The sequence below is a fragment of the Anabrus simplex genome, chromosome 3, assembly GCF_040414725.1.
Source record: "Anabrus simplex isolate iqAnaSimp1 chromosome 3, ASM4041472v1, whole genome shotgun sequence".
Taxonomy (NCBI): Eukaryota; Metazoa; Arthropoda; class Insecta; order Orthoptera; family Tettigoniidae; genus Anabrus; species Anabrus simplex.
Window position 1 is genome coordinate 147883375 of NC_090267.1, and position 15681 is coordinate 147899055.

The 15681-nt window shown below is 36.9% G+C and overlaps 1 protein-coding gene across 2 annotated transcripts in view; it reads left to right on the forward strand.

Moving 5' to 3' along the window:
* The window catches only part of LOC136866094 (dehydrogenase/reductase SDR family member on chromosome X), a 136827-nt gene that overhangs the window by 80328 nt on the left and 40818 nt on the right, over window positions 1-15681 (forward strand). For both annotated transcript variants that reach the window (XM_067142757.2, XM_067142758.2), the window contains exon 4: window positions 13295-13505. In XM_067142757.2, coding sequence (XP_066998858.2) covers window positions 13295-13505 — 211 coding nt within the window. The remainder of the gene's footprint in view (window positions 1-13294; window positions 13506-15681) is intronic.

Consider the following 15681-nt stretch of genomic DNA (forward strand, 5'->3'; position numbering starts at 1 on the left):
CAGGGGATTTTTTTTATTCCTTAGTTGTTTAAGTGCACTTTCAATCTCAGCAGTGGTTACTTCCGGTGTTACTTCATGTGTATAATTCTGGGCTAGTTGTTCATCACTGGGTGGTTTATTAATGGTTGATGTATACAGCTTATAGTAGAAATCTCTAATAACTTCAGTAACGTTTTGCCTATCTGTGACTATTTCTCCATTTTGGTTCTTAACCTGTTAACGCCTTGCGTGTCCATATGATCACGGCCTGCATTCTTTCATTTAGATTGCTCTCAGTGCTTTGTATAGCACTGGAATTGATTGCTGACTGTGTAGATCAATTCAAGAAGCATGTGGCAACTGTGTGTGAGCATATTATTACGTGATACATATCGACTCATTGTTTCGGCGCACTTTTGTTTCGTGTCATTGTCACAGCAGCTGAATCATGATGGCGCGCTTCAAGTAAGTTTGATATTTCACATATATTTATGTTTAGATTACACAACTCATATGCTTATTAAAGTCCTGACGCTCAACCCGTACCCAGCGGCATTCAAAGAGTTCGGCAAACGTTTGATCACCCTGGCCACTTACGGGCCTAGCAGGGGGTGATTTATGACGGCAGTGGGCTTTAAAACGGAAGTTCGCATTCCCCTTCAGAAATCCTCACAACTCTGTTGCCAATGCACCTCTTGTTAAATAGACGTCAGTCTCTCTTTTCAGCTCAGACAATTCACACTTGCTTTGTTCGCTGTTTGAAAGTTTTGGATTATTTCTTTGCTTCGTTAATTAATATTTGTGAAGTGTGTTGTTTTTCACTTCACTTCACGCAGTAATGTGGAGGCCGTGGGAATCACACCTGGAAATTATCGCATGAGAAAATCCTGAATTAAATCTGACAGTGCAGGCAAACGATCCTCAACCGAGCACCGGTAACAGTGATATTCGACCGAGTAGTACTGGTTCCGTGTCCGCGAGTGATACTCAGCCGGGTAGCAGTGGTTCTAGAAAAGGATATAAGTTGAACCAACCTCCCTTTGTAGTTCAAACCCTCCCCGATAGATGGAGCCTGATGTAAGTCCAACAGCATTTTTGTAGGGAGTGATACAAGTGCCAGCGCACTCTGTGGAACCGTTTGTGCACCAACGAGTTGTTTACTTGCGGGAAGGTTAGCTAAATGCAAGCTGCAAATGGTGGGACAAAAGTAAAACAACGGATTTTTAACAGAGAACATCGCATTCACGGACGTCCTTATGTTAATGGCAAAGGTTACAATGAATAAACTTTTAATGTCCACCTATTCAATACAGTAATAATGTTGTTTATAGATGTAATTACAACATTCTAATTATATTCAGTACTAGTTTCGACACTTTTTGCATCATCCTCTGCTGTACAAAGAAATCAGAAAATAGGCAAATTATATAAAACTCATGATAGATATCGAATTGTGCCTGATATAAAAACCCTATGAAATCTACATTAAAACAATGACACATAATAAAACCTTATTGAATAAGTTAAAGACTTGAGAGTCAAACATATTATACTGAATCCTGAATAACAGTTCTCAAGTTGATTCATGTCCCTGTGGACATACAGTAGTAAGCTCAATGAATTTGGTGAGCGATTTACAATAATAATAAAATATTTTGTGTTTTAAAACATTTTTACACTTAATTCAACTACAGTTCATAATCTGCAGAGTCATCTTAAAATAATCGTGAATGTTGCTGAATAAAATGTGGGTATGGCGGAATTCTTCTATATCTAAGGCCTATGAGGTGGAAACACATAAATAACTCCTTAAGATGTAAACAGGAACCATGTTATTCAGTTCAAATGTGGAACCTGTGAAGAATAAAGAACACCAATAACGATTCAAAGGGGAAAGTTTTAAGACTCTACTCAATATTATAAGTGTATGCAAGACTCACCCCATACAGCCGTAGACTGATCGTAATGTAAAAAACATGCAGTAAACAATGAACAGCTCGAGTCAGGTGTGCATATCTGAATGGGACAAGGGAGGGGCGATAGGGGTAGGCAGAATTAGGGCGTGTGGACCGGTCATGTGGAGGGGATCTGGTAGGCATGGACTACGAAACGAATATTGAAAAAACTTGTTGCGCATAATATGTAAAATTAAACGCTTGTTTGGAATTTCAACATTTTTGAGAAATGCTATAAGGAAATCAAAGAGAACTTTTGGTGTCTCGGATATATCATTTAGACTGAGATTTGCATTGAAATACTGGTTGGATATAACAGAAGTCAGTAGCATCCAACAACGGCCCTTTACTTAAAGTCTCTAGTATCTGAGTGTCTTGCTCCAAGCTTGTGAAATTATGTTTTAATTCGTGGACATGTTGGCCTACCGCAAAGAATCTATTGTATCTCACGGCATTAACATGTTCAGTATATATAATCTTGAAGTTGCGCCCAGTTTAACCGAGATAGGCGCTACCGCAGTCATTGCTCTGAAATCTATATACTCCTGATCTGAGATAAGGATAGTGGCTGAATTATGTAACACCTCAGTCTAAATTCTAAAGCTGACTTGAACAAGGAGTTGAACACCATTCGCTCTATAGCTTATGCTAACGGCTATAAAGATTCTTTCATCGAACGTATAATCAGTAAGATTAGACATTGTCCGCAAACCACGCTAAGCAGAGATAAACCCAGTCATAATTCCTATTCAAACTTCACATTTAATGACAACATTTATAAAGTCACTAATATATTTAATAAGAATAAAGTAAAGATATCCTTTAGTACTGATAATAGGAGTACTGAGGTGTTACATAATTCAGCCACTATAAATAAATCCAATCCTTATCTCAGATGTGGAGTATATAGATTTCAGTGCAATGACTGGTAGTGCCTATCTCGGGCAAACTGGGCGCAACTTTAAGATAAGATATCAAATCAAATCAAGATTTCTTTATTTGTAAATGAGGTATCTACCTCGGTGGCAAATGGTACACTAAAATACATTATTGTCAAGTACTAAGTATTAAATTAACAAGAGAAGAAAATTTTCCTATAATACAATATTATACAATTTACGCTAACAATTTTTTCTATTAAACACACAGCTCATCCTTAATAAATTTATATTGTTTACAAAATTCTACTTATAATATCTCCTGTACTACTTACAAATATAGTCAACTGATATACAGTATGTAGAATTACTTCAAAAGATACTATACAACTGGTATAAGTTTAAAATTTACATTGCATTTATTTACTTTCTTCTTTTACCCATTCTGGAACCCAAGTAGCATAATGATCCGCTGCATCTTAACCAGAGCCCCTTTTGCCACCACTTTTCAGAGCTCCTGAAGGGCCTTCACAGCTACCGTAGCGGTCCCGGGCCCTCGAAGTCCCCACTGTACTTCACCCCTACAGGCAGTCCCATACTTTGGCTGTCCAAACTCCTTAGACCAGGGGATGGAATTAATTTATTCACACACATTTTTTATTTACATTAACCTGCACTGGTCGAATGCCCTCTAACATTTATTTTCTCTGTTGCTGTTTATTCTCTTCTTGAATATCTGTACAGATTTTGGAAAAAGATCAAACACTACCCCTGGTAAACTGTTCCACTCCTTCACACCCTTCCCAATGAATGAAAATTTACCCCAATCGCTTCTGCCAAAATTTCTTCTAATTTTATATTTGTAGTCAGTCCTGCCGGTATAATTATTTTCCAACTGAAGCCTCTCACGGATATCTCCTCATGCTGCTTCTCCTGTATAGGCTCTATATAATCCTATAAGTCTAGTTTTCTCCCTTCTCTTACTTAAAGTTACCCACCCTAGTTCCTTTAACATTTCTGATACACTACTCTTTCTCCTGAAATCCCCTGTTACAAATCTTGCTGCTTTCCTCTGCACACTATCTATTTCTTTTATTAGGTATTCTTGGCGAGGATCCCAAACACTGTTTGCATATTCCAATAATGGACGAACCATACTTAAGTAACTTTTCTCTTTTAATTCTTTGTTGCATCCTGAACTTGTTAATGCCGTGAGATACAGTGGATTCTCTGCGGTAGGCCAACATGTCCACGAATTAAAACATAATTTCACAAGCTTGGAGCAAGACATTCAGATACTAGAAACTTTAAGTAAAGGACCATTGCTGGATGCTACTGAATTCTGTTATATCCATCTAGACCAGTATTTCAATGCAATTCTCAATCTAAATGATATATCCGAGACACCAAAAGTTCTCTTTGATTTCCTTATAGCATTTCTCAAAAATGTTCAAATTCCAAACAAGAGTTTAATTTTACATATTATGCGCAACAAGTTTTCTCAATATTCGTTTCGTAGTTCGTAGTCCACGCCTACCAGATCCCCTCCACACGACCGGTCCACATGCCCTAATTCTGCCTACCCCTATCACCCCTCCCTTGGCCCATCCAGATATGCACACCTGACTCGAGCTGTTCATTGTTTAATGCACATTATTTACATTACGATCAGTCTACAGCCATATGGGGTGAGTCTTGCATACACTTATAATATTGAGTAGAGTCTTAAAACTTTCCGCTTTGAATCATTATTGGTGTTCTTTATTCTTCACAGGTTCCACATTTGAACTGAATAACGTGGTTCCTGTTTACATCTTAAGGAGTTATTTATGTGTTTCCACCTCATAGGCCTTAGATATAGAAGAATTCCGCCATACCCACATTTTATTCAGCAATATTCATGATTATTTTAAGATGACTCTGCAGTATATGAACCGTAGTTGAATTAAATATAAAAATGTTTTAAAACACAAAATATTTTATCATTTTTGTAAATCGCTCACCAAATTTATTGAACTTACTACTGTATGTCCACAGGGACATGAATCAACTTGAGAACTGTTATTCAGCATTCAGTATAATATGTTTGACTCGCAAGTCTTTAACTTGACAATTAAATTGAAATAACAAATAACGTAGTTCAACCTATTCAATACAAATAAATAAGAAACTCTGATACAGTTCTATACGGAACATCATGAAATTGTTATCTTTAAATAAGTTTTTAGCTTGTTCAATAAGGTTTTATTATGTGGCATTGTTTTAATGTAGATTTCATAGGGTTTTTATATCACGCACAATTCAATATCTATCATGAGTTTTATATAATTTGCCTATATTCCAATTTCTTTGTACAGCTGAGGATGAGGCAAAAATGTGTCGAAACTAGTACTGAATATTATTAGAATGTTGTAATTACATCTATAAACAACATTATTATTGTATTGAATAGGTGGTCATTAAAAGTTCATTCATTGTAACTCTCAGTTCAATACAGACAAAAAATGTAATTTCTTACGTTCACTAAATGGCAAAAGTGAAATGAAACCAGGGAAACTTCCGCCTCCATCTGTGGTATGTATGTTATGATATTTTTTTCTGTCTGCAGCCATGCATGTAGGTTATGTCTACATTCAAGAGTCCTAACAAAATTAAATTACAATAAAATTCTGTCCCATTTAAATTCGATTAACATGATCACTTTAACTAAATTAAGATTTCGTTATTATAATCCTCATTTGCTTGTTACAGGTGAGCTGCAAGTGTAAATACAAGTGCCGAGACCTTTTACAGAAGCAGAAAGAACGTCTCTTCTTAGTATTTTACAAGATTTCTAATGAGCAACAGGGAACATATCTCATGAATCGCATAGACATTCTGAATCTTGCTAGAAGGCGACATGGAATTTATTCAGATCCCTGTGAAAGCAAGCGACTATGTGTTATTCAGTTCTGAGTGGAAACGGTCTTGTTCAGGTATGTGCGAGAACATTTAAAGAAATTTTTGGTGTATCCAATAGAAGGCTACAAACATTGAATATGAAGAAGAAATTGGGCAACAGTGCCTGTAATGATCAAAGAGGAAGAAACCCTTTGTCACATATTCATAAGGTGAGGTATACTGAGGAAGACCATAACCTCATTCGCGAACACATACAGTCATTTCCGAAAGAAGAGAACTATTATGGAAGGAATGCTAGTAGCAAGCTGTATCTGAGTGCTGATTTAAATGTCAGTCGCATGTATTATGTATTCCAGCTCAAATATGAATCCCATGTGCAGTACAATTATTATCAAGGAGTTTTAAAGAACGATTTTCTGAATGTGTCATTCGGTAAGCCTAAAACTGACACATGCTGTCCCTGTGATGCATATTCAACTTAAAGCTTCTCGAGCTACCGAGCTCGATAGCTGCAGTCGCTTAAGTGCGGCAAGTATCCAGTATTCGGGAGATAGTAGGTTCGAACTCCACTGTTGGCAGCCCTGAAAATGGTTTTCCGTGGTTTCCCGTGGTTTCCCGTGGTTTCCCGTTTTCACACCAGGCAAATGCTGGGGCTGTACCTTAATTAAGGCCACGGCCGCTTCCTTCCCACTCCTAGCCCTTCCCTGTCCCATTGTCGCCATAAAACCTATCTGTGTCGGTGTGACGTAAAGCAACTAGCAAAAAAAAAAAAAAAAAAAAAGCTTCTCGAGCTACAAAGATTGCAACAGAAAAGCAACTTGAATTACATCAACGTAAGGCTGAGAAAGCACTTTCTTTACTAAGCCAAGATAGACATGCATCACAGATGCCTTTAAGTGACATGTTATGTGTATCCATGGACCTGCAGCAAGTTCTTTTCACACTTAACACATAGTGCTATGTTCTATTCAAGGCAGCTCTCAAATTTTAATTTGTGTGTTAATATTGGTGATACTGGTGATAGCTACATGTGCATGTGGCACAAGGGTATAGCAGGTCGTGGAGGCAATGAAATTGCTTCATGTCTCTTCCATGTTCTCACATCCCATAACACTACTAAGATGAGACTGCCACTGTGGTGTGATAACTGCGCCAGACAAAACAAAAATGAATGATTTTAATGTTACTAGTGTACCTAGCAACACAAAAGCAGTACCTAGCAACACAAAATCAGTTTGAGTACATAGATATGAACATTCTTGTCAGCGGCCACAGTTACATGCCATGTGATCAGGATTTTGGTGTGATCGAGAAACGTAAGAAAGTGTGTAAAGCTATGGTGCCAGAGGATCTCCATAACATTGTTAGGTCAGCCAGGATTAAGAAACCTTTCAAGGTAGTAGCTATGCAAAGTAGCGACTTCCTTGATTTTGCTTGTAAGGCCGATGAGTTCCTGAATACTACGAAGGTACAAATAAATAAGGTTTCATGGATTCGGGTTTCCTCCACTACTCCCACGACTATCAAAACTACGAACACATTCAATGCTATGGAAGAGTGGACAACACACAAAGTTCAAAAAAAAAAAAAGGAAGAAAGTGCAAGACATTTTGACTTGGAAGTTCACCCCTTCCAATTCTAGCAGCAAAATTACAGCAGAGAGGAAAAAAAGATCTTCTGGCAATGCTGGAATATTTGTATCCAAAGTATCATGACTTTTATAAAGAACTTTGTAAGTGAGAAATGCTGGGAACCTTCGTTACGAAATGTTACGAATGAACGATATTAGACCTACTTTGCTGTCTCATATTTTTGTCATCAGTTGCATAGTATAATGTGTTCTTCTGTAATAAATGCTGTTCAAACTTAATAATACTATTATAGTCAATATCATGCTCCCTGCTCCTCACACTTGTATCACTTTCTAAAGACATTTCACATGGCACTTACATCTTTCCCAGTGTTAAGTGAACAGGGAACTGGAAATCAAGGAGGAATGACATAAAAATGTTAGTGCTCAATTGTAGAAGCATTGTAAACAAAGGAATCGAATTAAGTAATTTAATAGATATATATACTTACCAGATATTGTAATAGGAGTTGAATCATGGCTGAGAAATGATATAATGGATGCAGAAATTTTCTCACGGAACTGGAGGGTGTATCGTAGAGATAGGATGGGAATGGTAGGAGGGGAGTATTCATTCTAGTGAAAGAAGAATTTGTAAGCTAAGAAAAAGTTAAAGACAAGCACGAAATTCTAGGGGTAAGGCTCATTTCTATAGATAATAGGCAACTAGATGTCTTTGGAGTGTACAGACCTGGAAAGGGTAGTGCAGATGCTGATTCAGAATTATTTGATAAGATAATCAGCTATGTGGGAAACGATAAGGAAAAGAACGTGATTGTAACGGGTGATCTCAATTTACCAAATGTCAATTGGGAAGGTAATGCAAACGACAGGAGGTATGAACAACAAATGGCAAATAAGTTAATATGGGAAGGGCACCTGATTCAGAAAGTGATGGAACCAACTAGAGGAAAGAATATTTTGGATGTGGTGCTTTTAAAACCAGACGAGCTCTATAGAGAAACCGAAGTAATAGATGGTATTAGTGATCACAAAGCTGTTTTTGTCGTAGTTAAAAATAAATGTGAAAGAAAGGAAGGTCTTAAAAGTAGGACTATTAGGCAGTACCATATGGCTGATAAAACAGGCATAAAGGAGTTTTTAAAAAGTAACTATGATCTCTGGAAAATGGTAAATAAAAATGTAAATGGACTCTGGGATGGGTTTAAAGTAATTGTTGAGGAATGTGAAAATAGATTTGTACCTTTGAAGGTGATAAGGAATGGTAAAGATACGCTATATTATAACAGAGAAGTAAAGAGACTAAGAAGGAGGTGCAGGTTGGAACGAAATAGAGTTAGAAATGGTTATGGAAGTAAGTTCTTTTTTTTTGCTAGTTGCTTTACGTCGCACCGACACAGATAGGTCTTATGGCGACGATGGGACAGGAAAGGCCTAGGAGTTGGAAGGAAGCGGCCGTGGCCTTAATTAAGGTACAGCCCCAGCATTTGCCTGGTGTGAAAATGGGAAACCACGGAAAACCATCTTCAGGGCTGCCGACCGTGGGGCTCGAACCCACAATCTCCCGGATGCAAATGGAAGTAAGGAGAAATTGTAGGAACTTACTAGGAAATTGAATCTAGCAAAGAAGTCGGCTAAGGATAACATGATGGCAAGCATAATTGGTGGTCATACAAATTTTAGTGAAAAATGGAAGAGTATGTATAGGTACTTTAAGGCAGAAACAGGTTCAAAGAAGGACATTCCAGGAATCATTAATGAACATGGGGAGTGTGTATGCGAGGATCTTCAAAAGGCAAAAGTATTCAGTCAGCAGTATGTAAAGATTGTTGGTTACAAGGATAATGTCCAGATAGGGGATGTGAGTAATACTAAAGAAGTATTAAAATTTACCTATGATAACAATGACATTTACAATCAATCAATCAATCAATCAATCAATCAATCAATCAATCAATCAAGTAAGATACAAAAGTTGAAAACTAGAAAAGCAGCTAGAATTGATAAGATTTCTGGCGATATACTAAAGACAATGGGTTGGATATAGTACCATATCTGAAATACTTATTTGATTATTGTTTGGTTGAAGGGGCTATACCAAATGAATGGAGAATTGCTACAGTAGCCCCTGTGTATAAAGGAAAGGGTGATAGACATAAAGCTGAAAATTACAGGCCAGTCAGTTTGACATGCATTGCATGTAAGCTTTGACAAAGCATTCTTTCTGATTATATTAGACATGTTTGCAAAATTAATAACTGGTTTGACAGAAGGCAGTTTGGGTTTAGGAAAGGTTATTCCACTGAAGCTCAGCTTCTAGGATTTCAGCAAGATATAGCAGATATCCTGGATTCAGGAGGCCAAATGGACTGTATTGCGATTGACCTATCTAAGGCATTTGATAGGGTAGATCATGGAAGACTACTGGCAAAAATGAGTGCTATTGGGCTAGAAAAACGAGTGACTGAATGGGTGGCTATATTTCTAGAAAATAGAACTCAGAGAATTAGAGTAGGTGAAGCTTTATCTGACCCTGTAATGATTAACAGGGGAATTCCTCAAAACAGTATTATTGGACCTTTATGTTTTCTTATATATATCAGTGATATGTGTAAAGAAGTGGAATCAGAGATAAGGCTGTTTGCAGATGATGTTATTTTGTACAGAGTAATAAATAAGTTACAAGATTGTGAGCAGCTGCAGGGTGACCTTGATAGTGTTGTGAGATGGACGGTGGGCAATTGTATGATGATAAACGGGGTAAAAGTCAGATTGTTTCACAAATAGGAAAAGTTATCTCAGTTTTAATTACTGTGTTGATGGAGTGAAAGTTCCTTTTGGCGATCATTGTAAGTATCTAGGTGTTAATATAAGGAAATATCTTAATTGGGGTAATCACATAAATGGGATTGTAAATAAAGGGTACAGATCTCTGCACATGATTATGAGGGTTTTTAGGAGTTGTAGTAAGGATTTAAAGGAGAGGGCATATAAGTCTCTGGTAAGACCCCAAGTAGAGTATGGTTCCAATGTATGGGACCCTCACCAGGATTACTTAATTCAAGAACTGGAAAAAATTCAAAGAAAAGCAGCTCGATTTGTTCTGGGTGATTTCCGACAAAAGAATAGCGTTACAAAAATGTTGCAAAGTTTGGGGTGGGAAGACTTGGGAGAAAGATGAGCTGCTCGATTAAGTGGTATGTTTCCACCAATCAATACTTATTTATTGTATATATTAAACTACAGGACCGGTTTCGACCTCATATTCAAGGTCATCTTCAGCTGAACCATACATACATATTTATATAATGAAGCTTTGATTAAGATTGTGGTGTTGAAGGAATGCCATATGATGATGATGTACATTTAGTTACATACAAATGGGGCACGTCTTAGCGTGAACTGGCGTATATGTCATTCTGTACAATATTGCAACTGTATGTCTAAAATGTTGAAGGTCTTAAAGCTAGTGTATAAAACACGTCTTTTCCTAAACTAACTTATATATATGTACAAGATAAAAACAATATATAAAAACACTTCATGCATATGAACATTCGTTCTTGCTTGGTGGTCAATACATCGACTAACTTCCGTATTTAAGTCTTATTCACAGTTGTACACTTCAGCTGCTATTCTTGGAGTTTGTAAAATTGCATGGATAAAAGTTTTGTCTTCCTGTGCGTATGTGAGATAAAACACTTTCTATTTTTAAAAAGGTGCCAAATGTATGGATGAAATTCAAGTAAAATATGATCAGCTCTGCTGTGTGTGTTGCCCTTTTATTAGAACCAATTCATGTTATCTTTTTGGTGAGCATGTCAAACACAACTCAGCTACACCAACAACAATAAACATAACATCATTGCACAGCTACAAATGGGAAAGGAGCCACTACTTTGAAACCAATGCCATCCAAATTTACGGACGCCAAAAAGACAACATGAATTGGTTCTAATAAAAGGGCAACACACACAGCAGAGCTGAACATATTTTACTTGAATTTCATCCATACATTTGGCACCTTTTTAAAAATTGAAAGTGTTTTATCTCACATACGCACAGGAAGACAAAACTTTTATCCATGCAATTTTACAAACTCCAAGAATAGCAGCTGAAGTGTACAACTGTGAATAAGACTTAAATATGGAAGTTAGTCGATGTATTGACCACCAAGCAAGAACGAATGTTCATATGCATGAAGTGTTTTTATATATTGTTTTTATCTTGTACATATATATAAGTTAGTTTAGGAAAAGACGTGTTTTATACACTAGCTTTAAGACCTTCAACATTTTAGACATACAGTTGCAATATTGTACAGAATGACATATACGCCAGTTCACGCTAAGCCGTGCCCCATTTGTATGTAACTAAATGTACATCATCATCATATGGCATTCCTTCAACACCACAATCTTAATCAAAGCTTCATTATATAAATATGTATGTATGGTTCAGCTGAAGATGGCCTTGAATATGAGGTCGAAACCGGTCCTGTAGTTTAATATATACAATAAATAAGTATTGATTGGTGGAAATCCTCTCCTGTTTTTAATTGTGCAATTGTCAATACGGAAATGAAGATTATAGATTACGATAAGTGGTATGTTTCGAGCTGTCAGTGGAGAGATGGTGTGGGAGGACATCAGTAGACGAATAAGTTTGAGTGGTGTCTTTAAAAGTAGGAAAAATCACAATATGAAGATAAAGTTGGAATTCAAGAGGACAAAAATTGGGGCAAATGTTCGTTTATAGGAAGGGGAGTTAGGGATTGGAATAACTTACCAAGGGAAATGTTCAATAATTTTCCAATTTCTTTGCGATCATTTAAGAAAAGGCTAGGAAAACAATAGATAGGGAATCTGCCATCTGGGCAACTGCTCTAAATGCAGATCAGTAGTGATTGTTTGCTTGAAAACTGTACATTTGTTGCACTTCTGTGTCTTAGTAAGCAAGACTGTACTACACTGTTCTGTATCATTATCTTTCTTTTAACCTAAATGATACCTGGATATTGTTAAAATGTACTTAATTATATTAGTTTCAACGTAATATAGTTTTCTTTCATTTCCCAAGATTTTTGATTTTGGCACGTATATCATTACCCAGTTCTACTTCGCAGTTATTTTTTCATGTTTTATTTTTCAGTATTTCTTGTTTTGCACGGTTAGTCTTTATGATAATTTTAATAAAAGGTATTGTCTTGCTTATTAACTTAAATTCCTAATAATTTGAATAAATTCCTTCTTCAGTCTTTGGTAAGACCCCAATTAGAATACGGTTCCAGTGTATGGGACCCACACCAGGATTACTTGATATGAGAAGTGTAAAAGATACAAAGGAAAACAGCATGGTTTGTTCTGGGTGATTCCCAACAAAAGAGTAGTGTTAGAGAAATGTTGCAAACTTTGGGCTGGGAAAACTTGGGAGTTGGGAGATGAGCTGCTCGATTAAGGAGTAGGTATGTTCTGAGCTGTCAGGGGAGAGATGGCGTGGAATGATATTAGGAGACAAATATGCATGAGTGGAGCTTTTAAAAGTAGGAAAGCTCCGTAATATGAAGAAAGAGTGGGAATTCTTGAGGAAAAATTGGGGCAAATGTTCATTTATAGGATAAGGAAATGAAATAATTTATCACGGGAAATGTTCAAAAAATTTCCAAATCCTTTGAAAATATTTAAGATGTCAAAAGTATTACATGAGAAAGAAAACAGAAACACCTTAAAAGAAATGATCCACAGCTTTTTGCCATAGTAAAAGTTGAAATAGATGACTGATGCTGGAGATTGAAGTTATTCTTGTGTCAAAAAACAAAGTCCATAATATTTGTAAGTTCAGTGAGCCTTTTTGGTACACTAGCTTCTTGCTGCGTTATATTCAAGTCCCCCAGTTTAAACATTATTAACCATTTTTCCTTCTTAAACAAGATCTTTTAATTATTAGGGTTTTGTAAACAATCTGTAAAATATTTTTATATTTTGTTACAGCTGGCATCATGTTTGTACCTTATCAGTTAACAGAGGATGGATATGAGTCTCATTTTGCTGTCAACTACCTTGGTCACTGTTTGTTAACACATCTGCTCCTACCACATCTAAAGGCAGGTGGCCAGGAACAAGACATAAACTCACGTATTGTTAATGTCTCATCGTGTGCATATATGGCAGGTTCAATACATTTCAAAGACTTCTCAATGAAGTGAGTATACCTCTTAGTTTTTTCGAGATGCATGAAAGAAATTATTACTTTCATATACAGGGTCTTTATTTATGCTTGGAAGGTACTTTCTCGCTCGACCTTGGCCACCAGTGACGGTTCAGTTGCCGGCTACCGCACGTGCGTATGTACGGCAGAATACAGTGCTCAAAATCATTATCATGCATTTTATTCACCATGCTTACAGTTTATGTTCAAAAATCATTATCATGCATTTATCTTGCATTTTACTCACCATTTTTACAGTTTATGCTGAAAATTTTCCCCATGCACTGCCACAATAATCGGCATCTCCTAATGAAGTTTTCGGTTACTCTACAGAGTTCTTCAGCACTGATGGATGCAATTGCAACTCGTATATTGTCTTTAAGTTCATCTAGTGTGTGAGGGTTGTTCCCATAAACTACATTTTTTAACATTCCCCACAAATAAAAATCACATGCCGTTAAATCTGGGCTACGAGGGGGCCACAGATTTTTACTTATGATCCTCGTACCAAACACGCTTCAGTAAGGGAATAACGACATTTACGTCTATTTTTATTGTTTACTGAACCTGTAGGTTTGAATCTCTTGGCCAGTTGTTTTATTGTCTGATTGACAGGAATGGGTCTCCCTGGAAATTTCGCTCAAAACTTTTGTCTTGTCCTAGGGCACGATTTTCTGCACTTAATGCAAGTATTATGCAGATATACACATTCACGTTACGAATATTTCACATACATTACAGCACTATAAACAATCACAATAAAACACTATACAATACGACATACAGTGCGCAGTAGCTTCATTGAACATCCTACTATCTCGGAGTTCAGCTCTCAACAACTGCCGAGTGCCGAAAACCGCGCGCGCCAGCGGCCGGTAGCGACCTGTAATCGGCGGCCAAGTTCGAGCATAAATAAAGACCCTGTATATATATACGAAGGTTGAACAAAAAGTAAGTTTACAAAGCCTGCAGTGAAACTTGTACATTTTATTTCATACAACCAATACAGCCAACTGACAGTACATACATTAGGTTACTTTTCGACTTAGTCTCCATATTGGTTTAGGCACTTGTCACTTCGTGGGATGAGTTTGATTATTCCCTCCTGGTAAAAATCCTATCCTTGCTACATTGTCATGAAGTGTATCATTTCCTCGTCATAAGCCATAACGTGATCCTCCTGTTGTCCTGAATGAGCTCCTCCACACAAGCTGTGTTCAAATCTGTTGATGCTGTGCTGGGTTGGCCAGTACGATCCTCATGGGTGACATTTTCTCTATTGGCCGCAAACTCTCGACACCATTCTGCGACATGCTGACGAGACATTTCAGTCTCTCCGTAAACCTCTGTTAGCTGCCGGTGAATTTCAGCCGCGATTACATGTTCCGCCTACAGAAATCGAATAACTGAACGGATTTCTTCACCAGCTTTCCAAGCGAGTCACCATTTGTGTTCACCTACAACTAGCGCTGTAGGTGGTGCATGACTGAAACTCTGCATGGTTGTCAACGACATGTATTAGAATTACTACATACTACTAATTTCTCTATAACAGACAAAACTCCAGGAATATCTATCTTGTGACCTTAGTTTTTGATCATCCCTCGTACTTTACCCTTTTAGGGTCTGATAAATTGCATTGTTTTGTTTTGTTTTGTTTTGTTTTGTTTTGTTTTGTTTTGTTTTGTTTTGTTTTGTTTTGTTTTGTTTTGTTTTGTTTTGTTTTGTTTACTTATGCTTTCTTCCCTTAAAATAACAATCACCACCACGCTTTATCCTTTATATTTTACTTTAGTTACATTTATGCTGCTTGAAGGAAGATTGTTGTTGAAATCCATGCAAGGTATTTATGAACAGCTCCTCTTAAAAAGCGTTATAAATGAAGTCACAGCCTTACCTCATAATTAAAATACAGTTGAACCTGCCTAATACGTAACTCTGTTCTACGTAATTCGTATTTGTATGTAATTTTCTTCAGGTCCCGGCAAAACATAATTTAAAAGCGTGTTAATAAAACTTTATTTATACGTAATCCGTTTAAACATAATTCGCTGTTAAACGTATTAAGTGCCAGTGAAATATAACTCAGATTTGCGTAATTGTAATGAGAATGTGCTTTTTAAAAAGAAACTACTGTATTTACGAAGTTTCCTCTTTGTCGGCGTAGGCG